This window comes from Coffea arabica, chromosome 2c, assembly GCF_036785885.1.
Source record: "Coffea arabica cultivar ET-39 chromosome 2c, Coffea Arabica ET-39 HiFi, whole genome shotgun sequence".
Classification (NCBI taxonomy): Eukaryota; Viridiplantae; Streptophyta; class Magnoliopsida; order Gentianales; family Rubiaceae; genus Coffea; species Coffea arabica.
Genome location: NC_092312.1, coordinates 34,995,270 through 35,021,799, shown reverse-complemented (window position 1 = coordinate 35,021,799; position 26,530 = coordinate 34,995,270). Strand labels below are relative to the sequence as shown.

At 33.1% G+C, this 26,530-nt stretch overlaps 1 protein-coding gene and 1 long non-coding RNA gene across 2 annotated transcripts; one reads left to right on the top strand and one right to left on the bottom strand.

Annotated features, from left to right (window-relative positions):
- Positions 1-3,825: 3,825 nt before the first annotated feature.
- LOC140035319 (uncharacterized) lies at positions 3,826-5,906 on the bottom strand. The gene is made up of 2 exons (XR_011839393.1): positions 4,172-5,906; positions 3,826-4,084 (listed from the first exon to the last, which is right to left on the bottom strand). It is a non-coding gene; the product is annotated as an uncharacterized lncRNA (long non-coding RNA).
- A 4,629-nt stretch (positions 5,907-10,535) lies between these two features.
- LOC113727251 (uncharacterized) lies at positions 10,536-19,321 on the top strand. The gene is made up of 7 exons (XM_027251285.2): positions 10,536-11,197; positions 11,611-11,945; positions 13,228-13,380; positions 14,310-14,402; positions 17,043-17,101; positions 18,435-18,528; positions 18,866-19,321. The coding sequence occupies exons 1-7, from the start codon at positions 10,684-10,686 to the stop codon at positions 19,085-19,087; spliced, it is 1,470 nt and encodes a 489-aa protein (XP_027107086.1). The 5' UTR covers positions 10,536-10,683; the 3' UTR covers positions 19,088-19,321.
- Positions 19,322-26,530: the final 7,209 nt, after the last annotated feature.

Genomic DNA, 26,530 nt, shown 5'->3' with positions numbered 1-26,530 from the left:
GAAAATCAGGCAGAGGATCTGAAATTTGTTTTGTTTTCTGCTTTTGGTTTTTTTTTTTTTTTTTTTTTGAAAAAAAGTACGGGAAATTTGAAACTTTGAAAAAACCTAGTAACACCTACTAAAGGTGAAAAAGGCTCCCCACTTTGAGAGAGAAAAAAACCCACCTACAAGAGGGACAAGTTAATTTTTGGTATTTGAGATTGAGAAATTTCAACTTCCTCCCTTGCAATGTGTTGAGCAATTTGGTTGATGGAATATTTATAATTAGGCTATAATTTGTGAAATGAAGTCTCCGCAAGTGAGAGAGAGAGAGCATTTATTGCTTCGCCAATTTCAAAAGACCAGGCAAAAAGCTATGGGATTTCAAACTTTGCTCAAAAATGCAGAAGTCAACTATTTGGAATTTCATCAAATTTTGTAGTATATTTTGAATGAATTTCTTGATAATGTAAATATTGTAATTTAAGATCATTTAGGAAGAATGTTTCTAATGGTCCAAAATATCTAAACTAATTGAAAATCCAAGTTGGCATTTCAGAAGGATTTGGAAAAAAAAAATTTCTTGGAGGTGAATCCACCAAATATGTTTTCTAGATTTGTTATTGTAAAAGAAAACATTAGAAAATGCATCTGCCATACCATAATAATTAAATAATACTCTTAACCATCAAAATTGGAAAGCAACTTTATGGATTTGAAAAGGAGATATTGCCCACTGATTTATTGTTGGAACATATTGAATAAAGAGTGAGGAAATAGTAATTTCATGATCATTAATGGTAGGATGCCAGGGTGGATCATTTTTTGATTTAAGAGTGGATTTTACAACTTTGGGCTTATCAATTAAGTAAGTAAATGATGTTGGCTCAAAGGAGTGAAAGAAACCAGGATAGGTATGCAGTGGTTTGACCGGTTAAGCTCCTTTTGAGTCAAAATTGGGATTGATCTGAATAGGTGATAGATTTGTCTACAATAATAAGAGGATTTTTTATTTTTAGGTCTTCAGGTTGGTTGAAGTAGACATGAGATTGGATTTCGGAATAAATATATGAATTGTCAGATTCTCTGGAAACAATGAAAGAATAATCATCTTGATTTAAGGATCAATTGACTTACTGATTTAAACTGTCAAATGATCTATTTTTAGATCTGTAATGGAGAATTTGAAAAATGGTGAGTAATACTTTGGCTAATTTGATCCTAAGCCAGCGGAGGATATCTCAAAGAAGGATGATACATATTTAAGTGGGTTCTTTTTTTTTTTTTTTTTTTTGTCAAAAGTGTGGGTTCTATTTGATATCCCACTTCTTTGACTGGCATGGCCTCTGCCGCGGCCTCATGCGGGATAAGACATTTCGGTAAAATTGAGAAAAGGACAAGTAGAAAAAGGGCAAGAAAGAAGGAAAAAAGAAATAAAAATAAATAACATGGAAGGAGTGCTTTTTCTAATCAAGCACGCAGACAAAATGTCTATTTATTGAGTTAATGGGCCAAAGTGCAACTAGGGTTAACATTAACATTCGGGGGGTTAAGTGCATTTAACAGTTTAATTTTTACCTAACAAGATTTACATATTAATACATTCTTAATTATGTCTCATCATGGAAACTTTTTTTTATAGAAAAGAATATTTCAATCAATAAATCTGCACTAATGGTAGAAAATACATTAAACAAATATGACACACACACACACACACACACATATATATATATATATGTAGATCTAAAATCAATAGATACAATAGTTCTAAGAAATCAATACACGTAAAGAAATATTGATGCTCCTACATATCTCCCATCCGGATGAATCATTGTAATATAATACATTTGTGCATCTCTTTTGATAGTCATATCTGATTAAAACTGGGTCAAGTCCAAAGAAAAATTTATATTTGACAATAATCGAGAAATTGCAAATATGAGAAACTAGATTCTAGATATACACAATCTCAAATTTCCTACAAAAAAAGATTAAAAAAAAACTCTGACAAGAAAAATTAAGGAGAGAATAAAACTTTTACTAAAACAATCTAAAAGAGAAGAAACTCTCACTGAAAAATTCTAAGAGAGAAGAGTCTTTCACTACAAAATTTTAGAAAATAATTTATTCGAAATAGTGAAACAAAAAGTAGACAGAATGCTCCCTCCCATGGGAAAAAACCAGATTTGATCTCTCTCCCATAGGAGAGATGAAGGAGATTTTGAGAAAAAGAGTTCTAGAGAGAAGTGTCTCATCTTGGAAACTTGAGAAACGGTTTTTTGCCAAATTAAACTACTAAACCTTTTTTCATTTAAACTACTAAACCTTTTTTCATTAATTTCTGTAGTTTTCTTTCCATATTGTGTTCTTCTTTAACCAGACATATATAGAAATCTAGTTCCAAAGGAAAATTGGTTTTTTTCCTCCTAGTTATTTACGCACATTTTTTGTCCAAGGCATTTGCAGCATTTGTCAAGGTACCTGCTTTTAACGAGTATTTTATATCTAATTTATTTGGTACTTCAAACAATGATATTCAGATGTTTCTTTCCCTTTTAGACCAACTATTTTGACTTGTGGATTTTTGTGCTCTGGGAAAAAAGATTTTCGCTTACTTTTTTTTTAATTGCAAAAGAAAAAATTTATTTCCCTATAAATTCCAAAAATACTTATTTATTCACATACGATCAAGTATGTATACAAGTATATTAATAGTACTTACTAAATAAGGTACTCAGTTTTAATCATTAATAATACATTTTAGTGTTATTTCAAATAACACAAAAAAATACGGGCTTGGTATAAGTTATTTTTAGCATAATAGAATATTTTTGCCATAAATTAGCATGTTTTTGTCATTAATCAAATTTAATATGTTATAAGTAAAAATCACTACTTATGTATAAAAACATACTTTTACTTAAAATAAACTTACTCCCTCAAAAGTATATTTGAGATATAAAATTGTAATTTATCTCTTTAAAAAGTATGTTTCATATTACTTTCAATTTACCTTTGCAACAGCAAAAGTTACTAATTTATTACGTTAACTTACTATTTTAGATGAGAAACTTACTTCCTTATTTTTACCCATAATCCTATTCAAGCGGATAGGTCCAACGGGTAATCAAATAGTCCCTAAAATTTTTATAACCTATTACATCATGTCTAAAACTGTTTTGTTTACCATAACGATAGTTATGGCGCCATTTTCCCGAATGCTTAAGCTGAACACCTGGGTACTAAATTTATATATGTATATAAATATAATGAAGCCTTCAATCCCTTTGTGTTTCGCATTGCCACGGAACTACTACGTTTACCTCTACTCCACTTTTCCTTTTTTCTTCCAAGTTATTATCCCCCACACGTGTGAGATTTACATTTATTATTTGTTAAAACTTCGGTACCTTCTTTATGCACATTTTTTTGTCGCAGGCATTTGCAGCATTTTTCCATTGCTAACGGGTAGATTTGCAAATGCATAAATGCCAATTACCCTTCCCTGGCCCAATCTACTACATTGGAAAACGGAAGTTCGAACGTGTGCTTTTTTGCTTGTAGCCGCAGACAAAAAATTAATGTTTGCTCTCCACGCGATCTTCCACAGCTTAACGTCTCCGTTTGCACTCCATTCAACTCCAACACGTGTCGATTTTTGTAGGCCTTCCTACCATAGACACGGTCAAAGCGTTCCTACCATAAAGGTTTCCGTTGGCAAGCCCTATGGAAGGGGTCAAGATATCACATTTATCTCATTAATTTTGTTAATAGTATTAGTGATTGGGGCATACAAGTCAATGATACTGTGCTAAAAGTGATAAAAAAATAAAAGTCAAGAGATTACAGTTAAAACAAAATGATATATTGTCATTAATCTACACTGTCCTTTATCTCATTAATTTTGCTAATATTGTTATTAATTGGGCTTAAATAAAATAAACTTGAGAGTTTAAGTCGCAAAGTATCTAAAATTGTGAATTTAGAACGTAAAGGGTTGAAAATTAAAATTTAGGGCATAAAGTAAAGAAATGGCAATAGTCCTTACACAAGCTTCGCGCCTAATCCACTCCCCCAATTTCAGCTTGGATTTCATCAACACCTAGTGATCCAAGTAAAAGATAAATCCTAAATGCATGAAAATGAACATTTTAATAGAAACTTACATTTCCCAGCCTTAAAAGTTCACCTTCTTCAGGAGCATGTGCAACTGATAGCGTCTTGGTGGAGATTATAGATGCCTTCTCATTGATTGTTAGCATATCAACAACTTAATATGTAGGAATGAATCCACTCAAATAACTAAGAAACGAAGCCAATCTCAGACAAGATAAATATTGGCAGTTGAAATCATACTAACAAAGCGACGTAGCACAAACTTGAAAGAAACAGCACAAGGCTTTGGGAGGCAACAATCAAAATTTTTTTTTTTTTAATTTCATAGAGCTTTTAATCTCATACATCTGATGTAGTCCTACACATATTTATTTCGATTAGGGTTCTCTGCTGTCACAATGTTGATAGCAGAGTGCTTTTCATGGCAGAGATGATGTATTTTCAAATTGGGTGGTGGAGATTAAATGGGGGCTCCAATTTTGACCTGTTAAAAAATTTTATTGTATATTTTCATCATGTTATGTTAGTAATTTTTTTTTGTTTCCGAAGAAACAGAAGTAAATTTCATTTAAGATAAATCCGCAAGTGCGGCTACAGGTACTTCATCAGGGAAGTTTACAAACCAGACGTTACAGCCTTCCAGAGATAATGACAATTTAGATATTATATGGGCAGGTACATTGTTAAGTCTCCTCACATGAGAAACTTTTACAGAAGCAAATTCATCTAACATTGATCTAATACCGTGAATGATGTTACCAATTAAGGACATGCCAGTTTCCTTCTTGTGTTTGTATATATAATTGTTTTATTAGTATCCACATTCCGTAAGTTAGTGTTTGCACTGCATTCTTCTGTTATCACCAATGTTTTTAAACTCGGACCGGTCAGCGAACCGGAGAAAGGACCGGTTCACGGTTCGACCGGTCCGACCGGTCTGACCGGCCGGTTCACCGGTTCACTGCTTTTTAAAATAAATAAATAAATAAAACGCATGCACCTTCAGTTATTAAGGTTTGTACGTGAACTGGAATTGATGTTATCATTCGCTGGCCGGTCATTTCCATGAGGGGCCTTGTATTGTACAAGCCTTACAACTTAAGTTCCCAAAATGCAATCACCTTTTAACTTGAAGTCTAAAAAGTAAAAACATGGGCAACCCAACACAATATTCTGACTTAACCATGTGCAAATGCTCCAACAAACGAAGCTCAAAGAACCACTTATATAATGGAAAAATCTAAGTGATACTTCTTGCCAGAAGGAAAATTTTAATGAACAATAATGCAAAAATGACAAGGGCAAGACTCAAATATAGTGACAATATATATCACTTGACTATAGCATTAAAATCACTTCACGAGGTTCTTTCAAGCCAAAAACCAAACAGATGGCGTACATTATCAAATTGCATATTTAACAACCCCAAAATGCTAGAAAAACATAAATATAAGCCACAAATTCGAACCTGTATTTTAGTATATCTGTAAATATTTCAGTATTTCAAGCTTATATTTCCTATTATCTTTATCTATAAACACAAATAGACAAAAAGGACGAATTCATGTAAAAATAAAATAAAATAAAATAAAAAAGAGAAACCAAATTACTAGATTAGTGCTTCTTTGGATTTCCCTCAAAATTTACCTGTGAATCGCAACTCAGCAACTGAGCCGAAGAAATCATGCAAAAATAGTTGAAGATGGTTATTGCCGCCGACACCAATATGTTAAAAGGAAAAGAGGATAAAGGAAACAGAACAGAGGAGAAGCCGCGGCCGAGGAAATGAAGTGAAACAAAGAAATGAGTCTGACGTATCATAGGGTATTTTTAATCTTTCACTTAATAAGTTAACTAGTTAAATAGATCTCTTTAGAACATATGTTTGTCCGCTGTCTGTGGTTCAACGGTAAGGAATGCTTGTTGCAAGCCCAAGGTCTAGTGTTCCATTCCTAGTGACTGCAATCTTAACACTATTTTTACAATGTTTAAAAAACCGCCGGTTCACGGTTCAAGCGGTTTTTTCCGGTTCGTCCGGATCATCCAGTTTTTGACGGTTTTCATTAATTTCCGGCTTTATCTTTAGACCGGACCGATGATCTGGCCGGTTCGCGGTCCAATCGGTTGAACCGGCCAGTCCGGTCCGATTTTGAAAACATTGGTTATCACTAGCTGTAATAGCAGGATACTGATCCTATTTATTGATAGCCTAAGTTAGTCAAAAGTCAAAATCGACTAATTAGTCTAGATCACTTTAGTCACAAGCTAAACTATACAATTGTTTGGCCAGCGGATTATTTGTATAAATTTATTTATTTATATCATAAACATATATTTTTAATTATTTTTTAATCTTATATACATCAGATAAAAAAAAAGTACGATAGTATTTCTTTTTTAAAAAATTATTCGAAATAATCTTATATTAACTGATTCACAAACTCATCAATCAAATATACATGAATTATATGCTAGCTAAGCTTTAGACCAAGTATGAAGGCTAATTACTTAGATTATTGCTGAGGAAAAGAAAGTTCGGTCATCTGCGGCTCTGACAGCGGGCTATTGCATACTTATGGGTGCCGGGGCGTGTCAGCCCGGCACCCAAAAGCAAAGTCAAATTTTTTTTGGTCTGACATGACATAGCCCGGCAGCAGAAATTTTTTTTTTTTTTTTAAGTTGTCAGCTACCTGGCTAACAAGGCCCGGTAGCCGACATCCTCTGATCCACAAAGCTGGCTGCCGGGCAGACACTGTCCGGCAGCCAGTGCAATTTATAAAAAAAAAAATTCCTGAAGCGCTAAAGAAGTATGCATTTCTGAAATGAACCATCCGCGGAATTAAAGGGGAGGTAAGAATTAAACATAGTAGGCTACATTTCTATGGTGGAAGGTTCAGTTTTCTGCGCACAATAAATAGAAGCAATGCAAATGTGGAGACACACAAAGAAGTATATTGGGCACTCAAAAAAGCGAGTTATGCATGGATGCAAAATATTATATATTTTAAAATTATAATAAAAGCCCTCTTAAAAATTTATTCATTAACTAATGTTCAATACTTATATTTGGTAAATTAAAATAGTTAATTAAATATTCTATTATAATATAAGTAACTATATATCATTAAATCGAATGAATAATATGTAAGCAGTTTTTTTTTTTTTTGCCATTTCAAGTAGTTGTCTATTAAGTTTCAATTAAAATAAAGATTTTATAATTATTTGAAATTATGCAATAAAAAAATCAATGTAAGATGAACATAAATATAAATACCCCAAATTGTATGATTGAAATATTTGATTTAATATGCAGGAAAGACAAGAAGAAATGGCAAGAAGTTTTTTAAAAATTAATGTGAGTTCTTTATATTGGTAATCACCTTTATTTGTTATTTTAATCATAATACCTGATTATAACCGATTAAAACTCATCCTAATACTATTTACAACTAAAGTTACTATATACTCAAATTAAAATTTTCTTTTTCACTAAATTTTCTTTTGTATATGATGCATGTTTTATCATTTGTTAATAATTAATATAACAAAAAGATGTTATTAGGCTAAATGTCTCGACAATGTGGATTACTTTTAAAGATTTTAATGAGAATTAGACAACACTTTTTATGTATTAAATTTAATTCACATTCTATTTCATTTGAAATATAATTATGTAAAACATACGGGACCAAAAAAATACGAAGATAAACCTGTGACTAATTCTAACTTGATTTGAGCGTTATGTATTATAGTTTTGTATTAGTTGTCCTAAATTTGGCTAAAATAAAAAATTTGCTATTATGCTTAATTCTTACCTCCCCTTTAATTCCGTGGATGGTTCATTTCAGAAATGCATACTTCTTTAGCGCTTCAGGAATTTTTTTTTTATTTTTATAAATTGCACTGGCTGCCGGGCAGTGTCAGCCCGGCAGCCAGCTTTGTGGATTAGAGGGTGTCGGCTACCGGGCCTTGTCAGCCTGGTAGCCGACAACTTAAAAAAAAAAAAAATTCTGCTGCCGAGCTGTGTCATGTCAGACCAAAAAAAATTTGGCTTTGCTTTTGGGTGCCGGGCCGTGTCAGCCCGGCACCCATAAGTATGCAATAGCCCACTGTCAGAGCCTCAGATGACCGAACTTTCTTTTCCTCAGCAATAATCTAAGTAATTAGCCAAGTATGAACGACACTTAGTTAAGTAATTAATAATGATAACTTGGTTTACTATTTCTACATTTTGTAGAGCTCTTTAATATAATATTAAAAAATTATTCCCTGTTTATTGATTAAAGGGATAATTTCAGAAACCTCAGGGAGGTGGCAGCCTCACTCACCTCCCCTGAACTTTGCAAAATATTATATACCTCCCTTGTCAGGTTATTGGGTCCTATTTGTGATATCATTGATGATGAATTGACAGATATACCCTCATAACTTATGATATATTTTGAAGCTATTTTGACAGAATTAGTTAAATGAGTAATGTAGATATAACTTTTGATATAACTTATGATATACCTCCTACTCCACTTAACACTTTTTATCCGTAGTACAATCACCAATGGGGAGTTTAGCACTAGTGTTACCTTTCTCTAGAGCCATGTATTTCATGTTTTTTTTTTGTAAGATAATTATCTAGTGTAACTCATTACTTATATTTGGGTAGATTTGGTTTTCAAAAATTCAATGACGTAAATTGTATATTACATCATCTCATAAAGTGATGCGACACAATTTGGGCTATTGGATTTTTTGAAAATCGGATCTACCTAAGTTCTGGCATTTAAACGAAGCTTGTTGAATAAATTCGACTAACTCCAGTGTGAATTAAAATTTTTTTAAAAAAATAATCTCAACTAAAGTATCTAGCACTAAATGAAATGAAGTATCTTGCCACTTCATTTCATTTTCCACAGAGAAAATTGTAAAAAGAGTTATTGAACTATTCAAAATTTGGTGATTCGATCGTTAAAATATTTATGTAACTGCAATGGCCATTCACTCAATTAACCAAATAGTGCAAATTTTTTTGTGACTTAACTAATAAAAATTTATACTTTTAATCACTCAAATAATAATTTTTTTGTGACTTAACTAATAAAAATTTATACTTTTAATCACTTAAATAATGAAACTATACATTTTTTTTAATATCACGAGAAGTATGTTTCAATTAATTGAATGATCATATTAGCTAAATAAATGTCTAGCAGCTAAAACAGAAAAATATAAATAGCATAGTAACATTGCTTGAAGAAGCCATCTGCATTTGTCTTTGCCTGGTTCTAGGGCTGCAAACGAGTCGAGTCGAGTCGAGATTTGACCTAATCGAGCCGAGTTTTGACTTAATTTCATTAAAATCGAACTCGAGCTCGAGCTCGACGAGCTGACAATTTCAAACTCAAGCTCGAGCTCGACTTGATTCGAGCCGAGCTCGAGCTCGAAAAAAATAAAAAATAATTATTTTTATATTTAAAAAAATAAATAAAACAATATTTGTTTCTTAATAAATAATAAAATATTAAGGATGTATATGTAATTTTACTATTAAAATTAAAAAATATAAAATATATATATACTTAAAATAAAAAAATAAAAAAAAATAGATATATACTTAAAATAAAAAAATATATATATATACTCGAGCTTGCGAGCCAACTCGCGAGCTAACGAGCTTTATATTTTGAGCTCGAGTTCGAGTTCGATTTCGACTCAATCCAGTTTGAACTCGGCTCGAGCCGCTCACTAGCAGCTCGATTCGTTTACAGCCCTACCTGGTTCAACTTATTACTTCTTTTTTGGCTTTTGCTTTAGCTCAGCAACTACCCAACAAAATGCATTGTCATCTATGCAGCTTCATTTTGCTGTTATATAGACAAGCAGGAAGACTACTATTTGCTCTTTATCGTTGGTTTAGCTGTGCACAAAGAGCTATTGGCTTCTACCTTCCAAAATGCAATAGGCACCTTGCCTTTTCCATCAATTTCAGATACACTCCCTAAAATTTCATTGTTGTTAGATAGTTTGTGCTGTTCAACAAAAATTAAGTCACTAATGATAATCTTGAGAGTAGATGTGGGATGAAGTGTTTTTCTCTCTCCAGATACATATTTAAAATTGTTTGTGCATTTGAATTGTGTGAGATTTGATATACTCTACTTAATTTTAGGAGAGATAGCTGATATTTTGCAAAGCTCGAGGGAGGTGAGTGAGACTGTCAGAAACCTCAGAAGAGGTTTCTGAAATTATCCCTTGATTGTTAAACTTACAAGTGCATCCTTTTCTTTTTTTTCCCATAAACAAAAGCTCAGGTCGAACAATTAAAACTAAAAGTAGAGAGACTAAATTGGTTTCAGCGAAAAACTATGAGGACTAATTGGGCTATTTCCCTTATCATTTTTTTTTTTGAGGGAATTCCTTATCAAATTTCAGTTGAGGCGTGTAAACTGACAAAATCCTAATTTCAGGGCCTTCTCTTATCTTCAGCCAAAAATAAAACAGATGGCAAAGTCCAAAATTGCTTCCATTAGCAGCCGCTTGCTCCCCAGTTCCCATATGATCCTTAATTGATCTCCAAACCAATAAACTATTATGGTTTCTGTACCACAACCACCATGTTTTCCTCCACTCAAATCGATCCGTATTAGTGCCTCTCCTGCTCAAAATTTGCAATACAAAAGCATAATTTTAGCATTACCATCCAAGAACCTTAAAGTTTCATCCTCTATAGGTCCTTCCAATGCAGAACCATTGTCACCAAATTCATCAGAAAAGCCCTTAGAAACTGACCAGTCTGAGGGTGAGACTGACCCTGTGAAACTTGCATTTGCTAAGGCTAAGGCATATAAGAAAGCAAAACAATCTAACCCTACTCCAGAAATTGTTCAGAGTCCTATTCAAGAATCTGCTGGAAGAAGTGAAAAGAGTGAGGAATTGAAGCTCGAACTGCCAAAGTTGGAAGCTTTGAAGCCAGAAGATAAGGGCAATGGGAAGGAGGAGGTTCCATTGCCTCTTAAATTGGCATTTGAGAAAGCAAAAGAGTATCGGAAGAATAGAAGTGCTGTGGAGGAAAGTCGAGTTGTGAAGGGGAGTGAGCAAAATTCAGGTATGGTTACTGGGATTTTTGTGTTTGTTTGTTGAGCTGTTGTGAATTCGTGTTTCAGATAATTCTTCAGTGGTTCTCTAATATGTAGTTTTATGAATTTTCTCTTTTATTACATATGTTTATCATGTGATTATCATTATATTAAACTTGTTTCTTGATGAAAATAGCATGTTAGTACTTATGCAGTATTTCTATTAAAGCATTGTAATTGTTTGTAAATATGTGGATTTGTGTCTTGATCAGGAAAATACCCAATTTGTCGATTAATTTTAAGATAAAAGAACTTTTTTTTCCCTAATTTGAGTGTTGTATGTTATTGTGAATACCTCCAGGCGTCTTTTTGCTTGGAACTTGTAGTAAAACAGTTTGAAGTGGTTCTGGACTAAGAAGTTTTCGTTTGAATTGGACCTTAGGAATTAAGATAGGAAATGAGGGAAGTCTTGGTGGTTCAGTATTGAGAAAGGATGATGATAAGAAGGAAGAGTTGAAGATTTCGAGTATTGATTTTGTGGGGCTTGACTTCTCGGAGAAGAAGAGCACCAGGGCTTTGCCAGCTGGGCTGGTTCCAGCTGTGGACGCATTTCCTGAGGAGGACTTGCCTGAGGTGGAGATACTTATTGGAGATGCTAGCAAGTTTGAAGCTGGAGCAGCAGCACCACAGCCAATTCAGGAAGAGGATGTGGATGTTTATAAACCCAAGGTATCCACTTGGGGAGTTTTTCCTAGACCGAGCAATATCTCAAAAACTGTAAGCTCCCTGACCTATTTGATTATCTATTAGAATGCTCATTATGATTAAATCCTCATAAAAAGTAGATTCTTGAGATAAGACCAAGTTCTGAATATGAATTTGGTGCAATTTCTGAACATAGTTTAGGAAAACTAATGTCAAGGCATGTTCTAACATAAACTGAATAATTAACCCCCCCCCCCTTTTCCCAGGCCTCCAGGACTTTAGTGTATACTTAAAAAAAGAATGAGATGTATGTTTTCAAGCAGAGTGATGGACCGTACTTTTGTATCTATCCATAGTCATTGAATAAAAGCTCGGCTTTTTTGCTTTCTTTACTGATTAATATTACCACAGGTCAAAATGGAAAACCATCAAGCATCTGACTCCCTGGCTGCTCTTGCTGTGAATGATAGTTACTACATCTTTTCCGCAATAAAAAACAAAAGTTAACATGCATTATATTGGGTTTCTTGATTTCTAATTTTTCCTAATTATTACCCCAAGCTATACACAAGGACATGAGAAATTTTGGAAAAAGCATCATAATTGTCCTTGTCATTTTGAAGTTCGCTGTTGTCCAATGTTACTATGGTAATTTTTATCTTGATCCTCTCCCCTTTATTTTTTTTTGAAACTGTAAGACTTTGCCAAAACATATTGTTAAAAAATATATAGAGGTCTGCAATATAATTCTTCTCTATTGTTTCACTGGTGAAGAAACATTACCCCATTTACAATCCTTTGAGTGGCATGGTTAGATGTGCTTGTGAGTTTTTATAGTTGCCAATGTTCTTCATTTTTAATCCTTTTCCATGATGATTCTTTCTTGCTTAAAAACTATCTTAACATAGACTTTAGATGTTGGTAGTACATGGTGATTTTGATTGGTGAAGTGTCCCTACACTATTGCTAGGTCTTTTTAGTGACATGGTACAAATTTGTAATAAGAATGGTAAAAAGGGTTGTTCCTCTAGAAATTCCATTCACTTTTAAGTTTTTAAAAAATAAATTATTGGGTTTCCTTGCTTTTGATGAGTCTCCTGGACTGTTTAAGTCATTTTACTTGTCTTCTATAAGGTTTCTGGTTGATCCCTCGTCCTTCTTAAGCTAAAAGCATTTTGTGAGACATTCAAAACTGAGCTTCACTTTGTATTGATCAGGTCTCTAGTAGGTACAGTTTTCACTCATCTATTAATACAATTGATGTTTCACCACTGCAATTATCAAACTATGAGCTTACATGATTGGATTCTCTCTGGAACTTTGGTTATGCCTTTACTTACTCACTTGACTTCAGTATGGTGGTGGAAGAAATATACGCCCTGGGGAAGTACTTGAAACAGATGCTGATCGAGCTACTAAAGAAGCACGGACAAAACAGCTACTTGCTGCCTATGAGAGCAAAATTGGATTGAGCATTCATCCGAAGCTGAAATCTGAATGTGAACAGGTATGTTTCAAGTGCACGGTATCTTGATTGACAGAGTTATGAAATAATCTTTTGCTATTTCCACTTCTATTAGGCTCTGCAACCTAGGTATATTAAGTGTCAAGATATTATTCTACGAGTGAGGTTGGTAATTTCTTCAGTAATTTATAAAAAATTTTAGCTGCAACTGTTAGTCTCATAGTGTTTTTGATGTATTAGCAATACTCTTGGAAACTTTTTCTTCCTATTTGTTGTTGTTTCAATTACAATACTGTCAATAATCTACCTAGAATGATTTGCAATAAATAGTTCATTGTGTGGTGACAGTTTAGCTCCATGCTTCATATTACATAGTAAACTAGTACAAAAAGGATAAAGCTCATACACCTTGTCTGTGTTCCGGTTAGTATGGTACAAATTTCCATGTATTTTGTGCTGTATTTGTTTAAGGGCTATGCCCATTCACTTGTGTAATCCCATTCGCTTGTGTAATCTTCTCTCTTTTGGTCAATGAAAGGCACGAAGCTTCCGGAAAATGGATGTGCCGAATACCGATACTCCTTGTGCAAATTTACCCCAGTTGGTGCATTAGATAATTGGAAACGAAAATGGTGTTTGAAACTTGTGAATATATTTCACCTTTTTCTTTCTCTCTTATTTGGGAATGTGTGAGAAGGATACATTGTGGGATTTTAGCTGAAATGAACCTTATTACCTCCAAGTCTCAGCTTGATTTTCTTTTCTTTTCTTTTTTTTTTTATTTAAATTTTCTCTAAAGTATTGTATATCTCAGAATGGAAAAGAAAAGCAAATGAATTGTTCCTCAGGATTGATTTCTGGAGTGATCATGCATTATACTTCTATTTTTCTTTTCCTACATCTTGCTCTAAATTCCCCAGTCAGATTTGTGATTGAGAGCTTTCTTCTTAATTATAGTGCTCTCATACTAGGCACTGAAGGAAGGGGATTCATTGATGGATCTTGGGAAGCTCAAAGAAGCATTACCTTTTTATGAGCAGATCATGGGCAAGTTGGCTTTCCAGGTATCTTTCATTTGCCAATAATATCTAAAATAGTAGTAAAACTGCTGAAGGCCTTGGTCTGAAGCTCACCATGGTCTTTCAATTACGATTATGCATGCAAAAAGTATGAAGTGCTATTTTGCACAGTATCATTTTCCTAACTAGCTTTTTTTTTCCTTTTTATTTTTTCCCTTCTTCTTTTGATATGGTTAGATAGATCAGTTTTCTTTGGTAAGAATTTGTTCAGTAACAGCAGTGCAAGTTATATGAATATATATCTTTTAAACCTTTGTCCTTCAGTGTTCTCTTTGTTTCAAAAGATTTCTCTAGGATGACTTTCCTTTTTGTTTTTTAACCCCTTACTTGTGTATAACAAATTCTATTTGCAATTTGAGTTCAAAATTCTGTTTTGTTAGTTTTTCTGCTTAATTTTTCTGGTCTGTTTGTATAGAAGTTGACTTGAGTCATATGGTCTGTTTCTATAGAAGGGCACCAACAATGAATAAAGAGAAGGGGGTGCATTCTAGTTTTAATATAAATAAGACAGAAGAGATTTAACCTCTTAAAAAACCTTCTTATCTGAGATGTACCAACTAATTAACTTTGTGATTACAACTGAAAGCCTGTACTGATAGCAGTAGAGCTCGCTACAAACCATGAAAAACAACTGTAACTAATCTATTCAAGTGATTTTGCATGATATGAAGAAAGGAAATGATTTCGACATGAGGAAATTTCGATGGGAATTTCACTAAACAGTATTAGCATTTATGATGAAGTGCTTAATAGGTTTATGTTTATGTTTTCTTTAAGCATCGCCATTCAAGTTTGTGGGGCCTGGCTTTTCCATCTACACATTTCTGTGATCTTCTTTAATTTATGTGTCCTTTATGACATTGGCATACTCTCTCCTATCCATAGCATGCTATGGACACTGGGCTATACCAAGCCTTTTACAAGGAGATTTGACCCTCTAATTATGCTTGCACATTTCCTCAACATCAACCTAATATAATCCTAGGTACCATGGATACTGTCCTCAGAGTGAGACATAATGTGGAAGAAATTAGCTTTATGTCATTGAAGTCTTCCTAGGCCACACCCTCCCCCACCTTCCAAAAAAAAAAATCATGAATTTTGTAGTCTAACCAAGAGCCACATTGATTAAATTATGTGCTGATGTAAGAAAGTGATTTAATGAGACTTAGATGGCTTTTTTAGAGCACAAAGGACCAGGTCCATAGAAGAATTTCCTTATGTTACCTTCCTAGTGATTCAAAACATAGAATTTACCCCTTGTCATTTTGGAGTGCAGTTAAGCAGTTTGATTTTATGTTCATTTTACCTGTCAACACAGAAAAGTCAAACTTCTTTCCAATAAAACAATTGAAATGATTATCATACCCTTTTGTTTCCTTTCCTATGAATTTTAAGCTGAACTATTGGCTCTCTTCTTCTTCCTCCTCAACAAAACCCTAGATTAACATTAAGAGTAGCAGCCATGGTTGCCAGTGCCACCCGTCATTTCCAGCAGGTGGAAGCAATAGCCGGCTACTGACTGATACCTTCACTGTCACTTTTATCCATCCCAAACTCAATTTTCTTTCCCATAGGAATGCTGTTTTCGCATTGTAAACACCAGAATCCAACCAGAAAAAGCTTAAAATTGCTGCAAAATTGACAGCTTCAGAAATTCAACTCAATAATGAACTGCAAATCCATTAATAATTGTCTAAAATACTTGGGGAAAAAAAACTAGAAATAAATCCATGGAGAAACGAATATGATAACAACCCAACTGGACGAATAATGATTTGAAGATCTGAAAGATAATTTAAATAGATGTATGCAGTTAGGGCACATATTCAACTAAGGCATCTGAAGACAATCACTGATGATCTCTGGTAGATTTAGTCTGTTTTTGGGTTTGAAATTGATAATTTACTCGAAAATCTGGATTGTGGTTATATGATTTGCTGGAAACGGGGAAAAAAAACACTGATAAGGGTATGGCCAGCAGCAGTTTCCTGTCAGTTGACCGCCAATAGGCAAGAGGGTGTACAGGCTGGTAGCTTAGAGTTTTACAACATAGAAAAGAGAAGAAACAAGATAAACAAAACAAAAAAGAAAGATGAAAAGGAAGAAAGAACAGAGAAACAAAATACAAAATGTTTGGAGAAAAAGGCTAGTTTTTTTGTTTTGGCTCCAAAATTTTGTCATAACTTATTTTCTGTCAAAAAAAAGAGCTATTCTGTTTGGTTTGGTTTAAAACAAAAATCATCCATACTCTTAAATTATGACTGTAATCCTTGAGTCAAAATTTTAAAACTTTTGGACAATGACTAAAACAGAAAATTTACTTTTTTTCACTTTACTTTGAAACCATAGCGATGTAAATTCTAGTTGTTGAATCCATAATTAGGTAAGCTAAATGATTGCCATACCACAGGGGAGGGGGGTTTTGTGTACTTTACGCATTATCTGATGAGCTGTTCATGTTTGGTTGAAGTCCTAAAGCTGATTGGGTAAAATGTAAACAAGATTGGAAAGTAGTCTTGGATATTATTCACAACACTGTAAAACAGATTTAGTTATTATTAGATTTAGGTCACTGTTCTATGAACATTTAGTGATGATTCTTTTGCCCAAATTTATTTTCAGACTGAACTTTATGGATTAGCAGCTTTGCAGTGGTCTATTTGCCAAGATTCACTCAATAGGTATATGTCTAACCATTATCATGTTTTATAAGCCTTCATTGGAATACACTATCCTGGAGCATTTGTATCTTTTTCAAGAACAATTGTGGATATGATATACAATTCAAGATGGGATGAATGCAATGGTTTTTTTTTTTTTGGTGAACCATGGAAGTCAGTTGAAAAATTTTGGCTTGATGTATATGACGTGTGCTTTTCAAAGATTTATGACTAAAATTATCAGTAATATAAATTGACTCATGAGTACTGTGATTGATAAGTAAAACCCACATAGAGACGTAGAAGTTTACCTAGTTCTTGGACTCAGGAAATCAGAAACCTTATTTTCTATTATTTTTTCAAATTAAAAGCATCTTATTTTGTTGTTTCCAGATAATTGAACAAATACAAAGGACAGCCTCTTGCCAGGGTAATAAGGGCTAAATGTAGATGAACATAATGTTCATGGATTGATTTGGCTTCATGAACATTAGTTTGAGCTCCAATTTGAAAGAGCATGAAACAAAAGAGCTAACATTAGCTTCCTAGGAACTGTTTCTTTGGGTGCCAGCATTCATATCTGTAGAACAAATGAAGCATGTGAAAGAAATCCAGAAGATGGTTATATTTGTTGGAGGAGGTGACGTTGAGATACAAATTCACTAGGTAGTGCTTCATTCGAAAAGAAGGTTATGTTAATCGTGGAGTTGTTTATAACTAGATCCAGTAAAAGCATATGTAGTTATTCTGGGTAACACTAGTATATAGCATAACTGATACTTACATTGCATGAGAGTCAGCATGTAACTACTATCAAGTGATCTTTGACTCTTTGTTTTTCACCTTGCAGCAAGTTTATTTGAGGATTCTTTTTCTGTATTGTCCCATACTGCTTATTATATCATAAATGTCCTTATATACATATTACAGCTGATTTTTGTGTCAGGTAATAACTCATCTATCTTTTATAGCGCGTGTGGTGAAATATCTCTTGCATCTAGTTTAAGTGTTCCCTGGCATCAATTTGTGTTTGTGGGCCCCTTTAACTTGGGTATTCTGATGTCATAGTGTAGAAATTCAACAGATTTACTCATTGCCAGCAAATTATATATCATAGAAAGACTTTCTATCTTTTCAAATTTTTCGTTCATAAGAAAGCTTCTCTCTTTTCTTTTCTTTTTTTTTTTCCTTTCAAGGGTATAGCACTACTTGTTTCTCACTTTCTGTCTACAAAGCTCTTTGCTATACGTTTGGATTTGACTGGCTTTACCATTCTGTCTTTGCCTGCTCTTTATTTTCTTGGATCTTAAATTTTTAGCATTGATTTGATTTGCCCATTTGAAATGATTCGCAGGTCTAATGAAGCCAGAGGAATGTATGAAAAGCTGCAGTCTCACCCAAATCCACAAGTGAGCAAGAAAGCTAGGCAGATGAATTTTGGTTTTCAGGTAAAGGGAAGCAGTTCATTACTTGAATATAGTGTTTACTTTGAACACTTGAAGACTTCTTTTTTTTTTTTTGTTTATCTGATCTAGAAACTACAAATGTGTTTTCACATCTGTCTTTAGTGTGACCACTTTGAGCCTCAAAGGGATGCTTTTGTTGACGTACATCCAACTTAATGATTACTTCCTTGCAATACTCATGATATCTTGTTCTACTCCAACACTGCTAGTTGTAGATTGTATTAATTAGGAAACTTTTTTTTTCTTTTGGAAGCTTCTCCTTAATGCAATTTTTTTCTGGAAGGCTTTCAGTTAATTTTTTTCATGTGACATATGGCAGGCCATGGTGATGATAAAGGTTACAAACTCTACACTTTCTCCTAAAAATACAGGTTATCAGAATTATTTTGATGCTTTTATCAGGGATAAAACTAATTATCCTCTCGAAGAGGCTGAAGTTGATGAAGCTGTATTGAGCCAAGCCCTACCATATATGATCCTTCTTCTTTCTCCTATTCTGATTGTGCTACTCATCGCTGCTCAAAAGGGCCTGCAAAGTTGAACAAATGTTGTTGCAAGGGAGAAGCTTCTCTTTGAAGGTGTAAATTTGTCACAGAAGTGTTTCTTTTGGACAATTTCATAGTCAACTTTTTCATCATATTAGATTTGGAAAGTTAGCTCTGCAGTCATCAATGCCAAGAAATTTTTTTTTTTGTCCAGAAAAAGGAAAAAGAGAATACAGCAAGCCAACAATTTATTCAGAGTTATGAAATTTTAACTCAATTGTTCATTGAAACACATTTTGTACTCTATATCTGGAGACAGTTTTGGATCAGCTAACACTAAAAAGTAAAATCTACCATGCTCACAACTGTGAAGTGGGAATTCTCCAGTTATAGTGGATGGCATGATTTAGTCATTTGGCAGGTTCTTCGGCCTCTGGTCTTTTTCTTCTTTTCGCTTTGCGGCCAGAACAATTCAACTGGATTTTCAGTTCTTTCCTATCTTGATCCCATAAGCGGTACCCGTTTAGTCATTTGATAGATCCTTCAGCCTCTTGTCTAAACACAACTAAATACTCATCATTTGTATCTTTTCCTTTGCTTTATTCATTTGAATGCCTATGTTAGTTCTGCAAACTGGAGCAGTGTTGACCAACCCAAACCGATTTCCAGCTTTTAGAGGACCATTTCAGGGATAGATTCTTCATAACCTGAAAAACTTTATAGTAGAAAATGATAAAAGGAAGATATCCAATGACAAATTAATCAATAAGTCCACCTAGATTTAAGTTGAATTGTGGAAAAGCAGTGGCAGACAAATTGATCAACTGATTACTCATACTTCAGTCCAAACACTAATGACCAATACTGACAAAAAGGAGGCAAAATTGTTTTGTAGGCAAAATTACTAATGATTTAAGTTGGAACTTTTGGATGCATTGTTGGCAAGTTACGTTGGGCACTGGATATCATGCAACGAAAATGACAACAGATATTAGACAAAAAAAAAAAAATCGAATTGGGGAATAATATATCAGGATTTGTTTTATGACGTAGAAATGTTTCAGTCCCAGCTAGTTGCTTTTTCCTTTTTGTTTCCCTGTACAGTCCAAATAAATTACGTGGTAGTGAGATCGTTACAAATGTCTCAATAATCAGATTTAATGTGCGTTGCAAAGAATCATATGATTACAAAATCAGCATCAGAATAAAACGAAGAACAAAAAAGTCTACTAATTTCAGTCACCATTTGTTTGGCATTACAAAAACATGAAAAGGACAAAAAGGCATCAAGAAAAAGCAGATTCCAATTTAAGAAAGGGTTCCTCATGAATGATCAATAATAATTACCAAAGAATTTATCAAGGGAAAATACTATGCGATATGATAAATTATTTAAACTTCATTTTCTTTAATTGTAAGATTTAGTTTATTTAGTATTTGCTGACTTTTTTTTTTTTTTTATAAAACCATTATTTCATAATCCTTGATGATATGACCAGTGCATCAGCATCTCTTGATAAATATACAGTCCATCTTCTGTGCCAAATCAACAATAATACGCATTCTTACATTCTATGATATTATGGTTCTAAGAGTAAATATTAGGAGCAAGTCCCACTAAGAATAATTTTATTTGGCATGTATCCATTCAACTCTTAAAAATTCATCCCAAACATTACATGAATACTTCAACTTCCAAAGCAAGGGATTTGGTGAACTACTGAGAAATCAGCCCTACTGATTTGAGGTTCGGTACAGCACTTGCAGAAATTGCTTATCTCCATTCTCTCTGTTGAATTAGTGTGGTGAGTACCCTAATTAACTTCATTTTTTATTTTTTTTATAGGCATAAATACAATTTTGTTTCCTAATATTTGGCCCAAGTGTTCAAATTGGTCCTTAATGTTTCAATCAAATAAATTTGATCCCTGAAGTTTCTAATTTTATGCAAATTCATGACAACAAAGGAAAAATCACATTAAGTAACACTCAAAATCAAATTGCAGTCAAAAGTTTAAACTTCGTGCTTTTGTTCCCTAATATTTGGAGTTTCAATCAATATGGTCTTCAGGCTTCAAATGAATATAATTATGATTTAAAAATGAGATAAAATGTGAACTAAATTAAATATATGACTAAACTTGAAGACATGCAATCTAATTTTGGCAGAATTGACTCTATAATTTTTTAAGTGGGTGGATAGACATTGTAACGATGTAGCTCACTCTTTTGCTAGATATGCCCAATCTGTTAGCAATCAATCTATTTGGGAGCATTATGCTCCTTCATTTGTACTCCCTATTCAAATGGTTGATTTTCAGCCATCATAATAAAGTTTTATGTTTCTTATTAAAAAATTTTAATAACACCTCATATTGATACTACACCATCCATAAGTTTAAAGTGCAACTCTTTGTTAATTTACATGCAATGGAATAAGTACATTGAGATAATATATAAATGAAAATTAGTGGAAGAAAATGAGAGTTGTTGCGAAACTAATACTAATGAAATAACATAATATAAAATAGAGAGATGTAGACAAGAGAAAAGTATATAAAAGTATAGAATTATTATTTTATAACTCAAATGATCAAATGCTTACAAAAAGATGTTGAGTGACTTCTATTTATAGAGACATTGAATATAAGGAAACTAAAAGGTTAATCTCTAATTATAAGAGAGGTTACAAAATTAATTGTACAGGGAAACTAAACGGTCATCCACATCAACTCTTTTATCCTTTCATATTTTGGGGGAATTCAATAGACATAGGAAAACTCAATGGACATAGGAGAATGTAATGGACATTCATCTCATTTAGTTGTTTCATAATATTTCCCCTTCGATGTCCATTACATGAAGAATATATCTTATTAAAACCTTATTAGGAAAAAATCAGTAAAAAAAAAATGCAAATGAAGGAAAAATAGTATGCTATTACTATGTATCAAATTCTCTCCCTGATTTAAACATTATTTGAGATCTTTCAATAGATGCATTCCAATAATTTTCACCAATTTTTCAAATGTTGTAGTCAGAAATGGTTTGGTAAATAAATCTACCAAATTATTACTCAATCGGATTTGTTGCACATCATTTTCACCGTTCGTTTTGTAACTTATGAGTAAAGAAATATATTTCATCCTATCATTTTTAATATATCCTTCTTTCAATTGAGTTATACAAGCTAATTTATTTTCATACAATATAGTTGGAGGATTTTCTTTCTCAAATGATGATCCATAATTCTTCCAGATATTGTGGGTCATTGATTTAGCTAAACATATTTTCAACTGGTCTCATGAACTGCTATTATTTCAATATGATTTGAAGAAGTGACAGGTATTGATTATTTTGTAGATTTCCATGAAATAATTGTACCACTACATGTAAATATACAACCAGTTTGAAACCTTGCTTTATGTGGAGTAGATAAATACCCAACATCATCATAACCAAGCAATTCATGTTGAGATTTATTCGAATAAAATAGGCCAAGATCAACTGTTGTAAGGCCCGAAGACAACCAATGAGACAATGAACAAGAAAGCAAAACTGCTTGGGAGTAGAAGAGATAATCAATTTAAAGAACACAAACGTAACAATAAGTAAATAAAAAGGAAAGAATAGCAAACCAATTAACTATCCAACTCCTCTTGAGCTTGTAGGTTAATTCAAACAAGCTACTTCAAGTTGATGAATTACAATCACTCTTTTATACAAAAGAAGGTTCCTTGCCCCGAACTCCACTCGGCCAAGCCAGGATGTTTTACTATCCCTCAGGACAACCCTCACAGAGCTACACTCATGAAGTATTCACTCACAAATGAAAAACTTACAATGAATCTCACACCACTAAGACTACAAATCTTCTTTGAAGAGTATTTTCTCACTAAAATCACTCTAGATCTTTTGTATCTTTAGTGTGTCAAAGTTATTTGAAGTATCTGACCAACCACTATTTATATAAGATCAAGAAAGTGCCTCATTAATGCTTCCAACGGATAGAAAGTAGCTGAAGAGTTAGCTAGCCGTTGGAGTGTCGGACGTCCGATAGCACTGTTTTATGCGTCCGATCGGACGTCCGACAGCAGGCAGTGAGTTTAAGAGATTTTCTTCAATTCTTTCGAACATCCGGTGCAAGCTTTTTGTGCGTCCGACAGTAAACAAAGAGATTTGAGAAATTATTTTGTTTCTATCAGACGTCCGGTAGAGACATATTCAGCGTCCGATAGTTTTGTCGACTTCGAAAGATCCTATCGGACGTCCGAAGCATGCGGCCGAAGTTGTGCAATGATTATCAAACGTCCGGTACTGTTTTCTTGAGCGCCCGACAGGTTCAGCATACTTTGTCTTTTTCAAATGCGCTTAATCTTTGAACCTGATTTATTTCATTATTGAAAAAGCCTTTGAGGAGATGTTAGCAACATCCATTTGTTTTGTAATCATCAAAAGTTAGGGACCAAGGTCAACAACTGTTCCTTAGAGATAGCCAAAACAATGCTTTATACCATACCAATGTCATTTTGTAGGAGAGGAACTATATATTCTGTTTTATATAATTAACAAAATATATTAGTGCTCCAATTGCTCTAAGATATAGTACTTTAGAACCAAGAATCTCTTCATCTTCATCTCTTGGTTTAAAAGAATCCTTAATAGGATCTAGTGACTGAACAACCATTGAAGTATTTAATGGATGTATTTTATCTACATAAAATTGCTTTAATATTTTCTAGGTATAAGCAGTTTGGTGGACAAAAATTTTATTTTCTAAATGTTTAATTTCCAAACCAAGGAAAAATGTAGTCTTGCCAACATTTTTTATCTCTAATTCTTTCTTTAAATATTCATCAGATATTAGTAACTCTTTAGAAGTTACAATCACATTGAAATCATCAATACATATGGTATGAATTCCTGTTTGTATTCAACTACTTTTACATCTTTTAGTGTTTGGATTATAGGTCCAAAGACTTTTCATTTTTGCCAATGAATTCAATTTTTGTAGGATCGCAGCTTTCTATTTTAACCAATCATTTCTACACCGACATGCATCAATCGATATATTTTCATGATCCTCATTAGTTTCAATTATGCCAACTGCTACACTATATGTAAAAATATTTATTTCTGATCGTTTAGGCTCCAACATTTTTTAATTTTCTATATTTTCATCCTCTTCAAGAGTATACTCTTCATGAGCTAGCTGTTTAGGATCGATTCTTTTTCAAGAGGTTGAATTTTGCCATTAACATTTACTTAATCTCCAAAGATATTGGAAATCAAAATGTCCAACGTAATTTAGGTGGCCTAGCCTTAAACTCATTTGTAGTTTTTGTATATGTCATTTAGGGACATCAATTTTAACCAGAGTATTTCTTGTAGGAATATTTGATTTAATAACTCTTCTGGAGTCATTAATGCATCCAGTAATTGATTTGCAATTTTTTGCAAATGTATAATCCTTTGAAGTTTTAGTTCACATCTTTGCCTCTTCCTATTATCAAGAAATATAATTCATCAAAATCACAATCTGCAAATCTTGCAATAAATAAATCACCATTTAATGGTTCAATATATTTAATTATAGAAGGTGATTCGTACCGGATATATATCCTCAATTTTCTTTGCAGCCCATTTTAGTACGTTGAGGCGCCACAATTGGAACATAAACCTCAAAATAAAAAATTTTTTAAATGAGAAAATATTGGGGTCATAACCAAATGTGATTGCAAGGGAGAATAAGTATGGTAAATTGTTGACCTAATTCTCACAAGTATTATTACATGTAATATAGCATCTCCCCAAAATCGATAGAGGAAGTTTGAACCTCATTAACAGCAGTCTAGCAATTAATTGTAGCTGTTTAATAAATGATTTGGCTAGACCATTTTGTGTGTGAACATAAACTGTAGGATGTTCAACAATTATTCCAATGGACATGCAAATATTATCAAAGCATGTGATGAATATTCATCAACATTATCCAGACAAATTTTCTCAATCAGATAATCCGAAAATTGTACTTGCAATTTAATTATCTGAATAAGCAATCTCGCAAATGTTAGGCTGCGAGAAGATAACATACATATATGTGATCATCTTGTCGATGCATTAATTAGTGCCATAAAATATCTAAATGGTCCACATAATAGATCTATAGGTCTACATATATTACCATAAATTTGGTTTAGAAATGCAGGGGATTTAGTCCCTATCTTAGATGGTGATGATTTAATAATTAATTTTCTTTAGGAGCAAGCAACACAAGAAAATTCATTAGAATTCAACACTTTTTGACATTTCAATGAATGGCCATGTGAATTTTCAATTATTTCTCACATCATTATCGACCCAGGATGACTTAGGTAATCATGCCAATTCAAAAAATCATTGAGATCAGTAAACTTTTGACTTTGCATAATATAAGCCAGAAGAGAGTGAAAGCACCTTTAGGCACCTTTTCTAATACATATTTCTTCCCATAAATGGTACTTGTAATTAATAGGTATGCCAATTTGTCTCATTTAGTGTTTTGATGTGATATCCATTTCGGCAAATATTTTGAAAATTCAACAAATTTCTTCCAGACTTAAAAGAGAGCAGTGCATTATTTATGAAAATTTTTGTTCCTTTAGGGAGAAATACAGTGGTTTTTTTGGAGCCTTCAATCAATTTGATACTACCACTTATAGTATTGATATTTGTCTCTCCTATTTTGTGTTTAAGTATGGTGTGTATAGTTGCACTATCAATAAGGCAAATATCATCATCATCATTCTTTGGTCCCAAGTATTTGGCATCCATTTATTCCTCAGTAAGAAAAATTCTTCTAAAAAATATTAAGATGCACAAGTACACTTTCGTAATATAAATGATAACGAAATAAATTGAACTCAAAAGGAAATGTTACCCCAAAGTTTTCCAATTGTATGATACTTTTGCTCAATAGTAGACACTTGCACTTGATTGTTCACAAGTATAATCTTGAGCTTTACTTTTGCTCAAGGTAGAAACTCCTATTACACTTTTGTTCAAAAGTAGTGGCTAGTGTTGATATGGTGTTGGAAAATGAATAGTAATGAAATAACAAAATGTAGAATAGAATAAAATAGAGAGATATAGGCAAGAGAGAAATAGACAAAAGTAGAGAATTATTCTTTTATTAACTCAAATAATCAAAAGTTTACATATTGATGTGGATGACCTCTAATCAAAAGTTTATGTGTTTTTAGGGTTATTTTCAAAAATTTATTATAACTGTGTATATTGGTACAAACTTTTACTACAAATACATTTTAGAGGTTTTTTTTTAGTTTTTTAACTATGTGATAAACGTCACTCCTTTCCCTTTCTCTTCCCTAACTACCTACCTTTCTTTTCTACCCTTACCCTCGACCTCCTCTTTCTCCTCTCTTTTGTCACCTCTTGTTTTTTCCATCCCTTTTTTTCACTAGCCCTTTACCTCTTTCCTCCGCTATCTTCTCCCTATC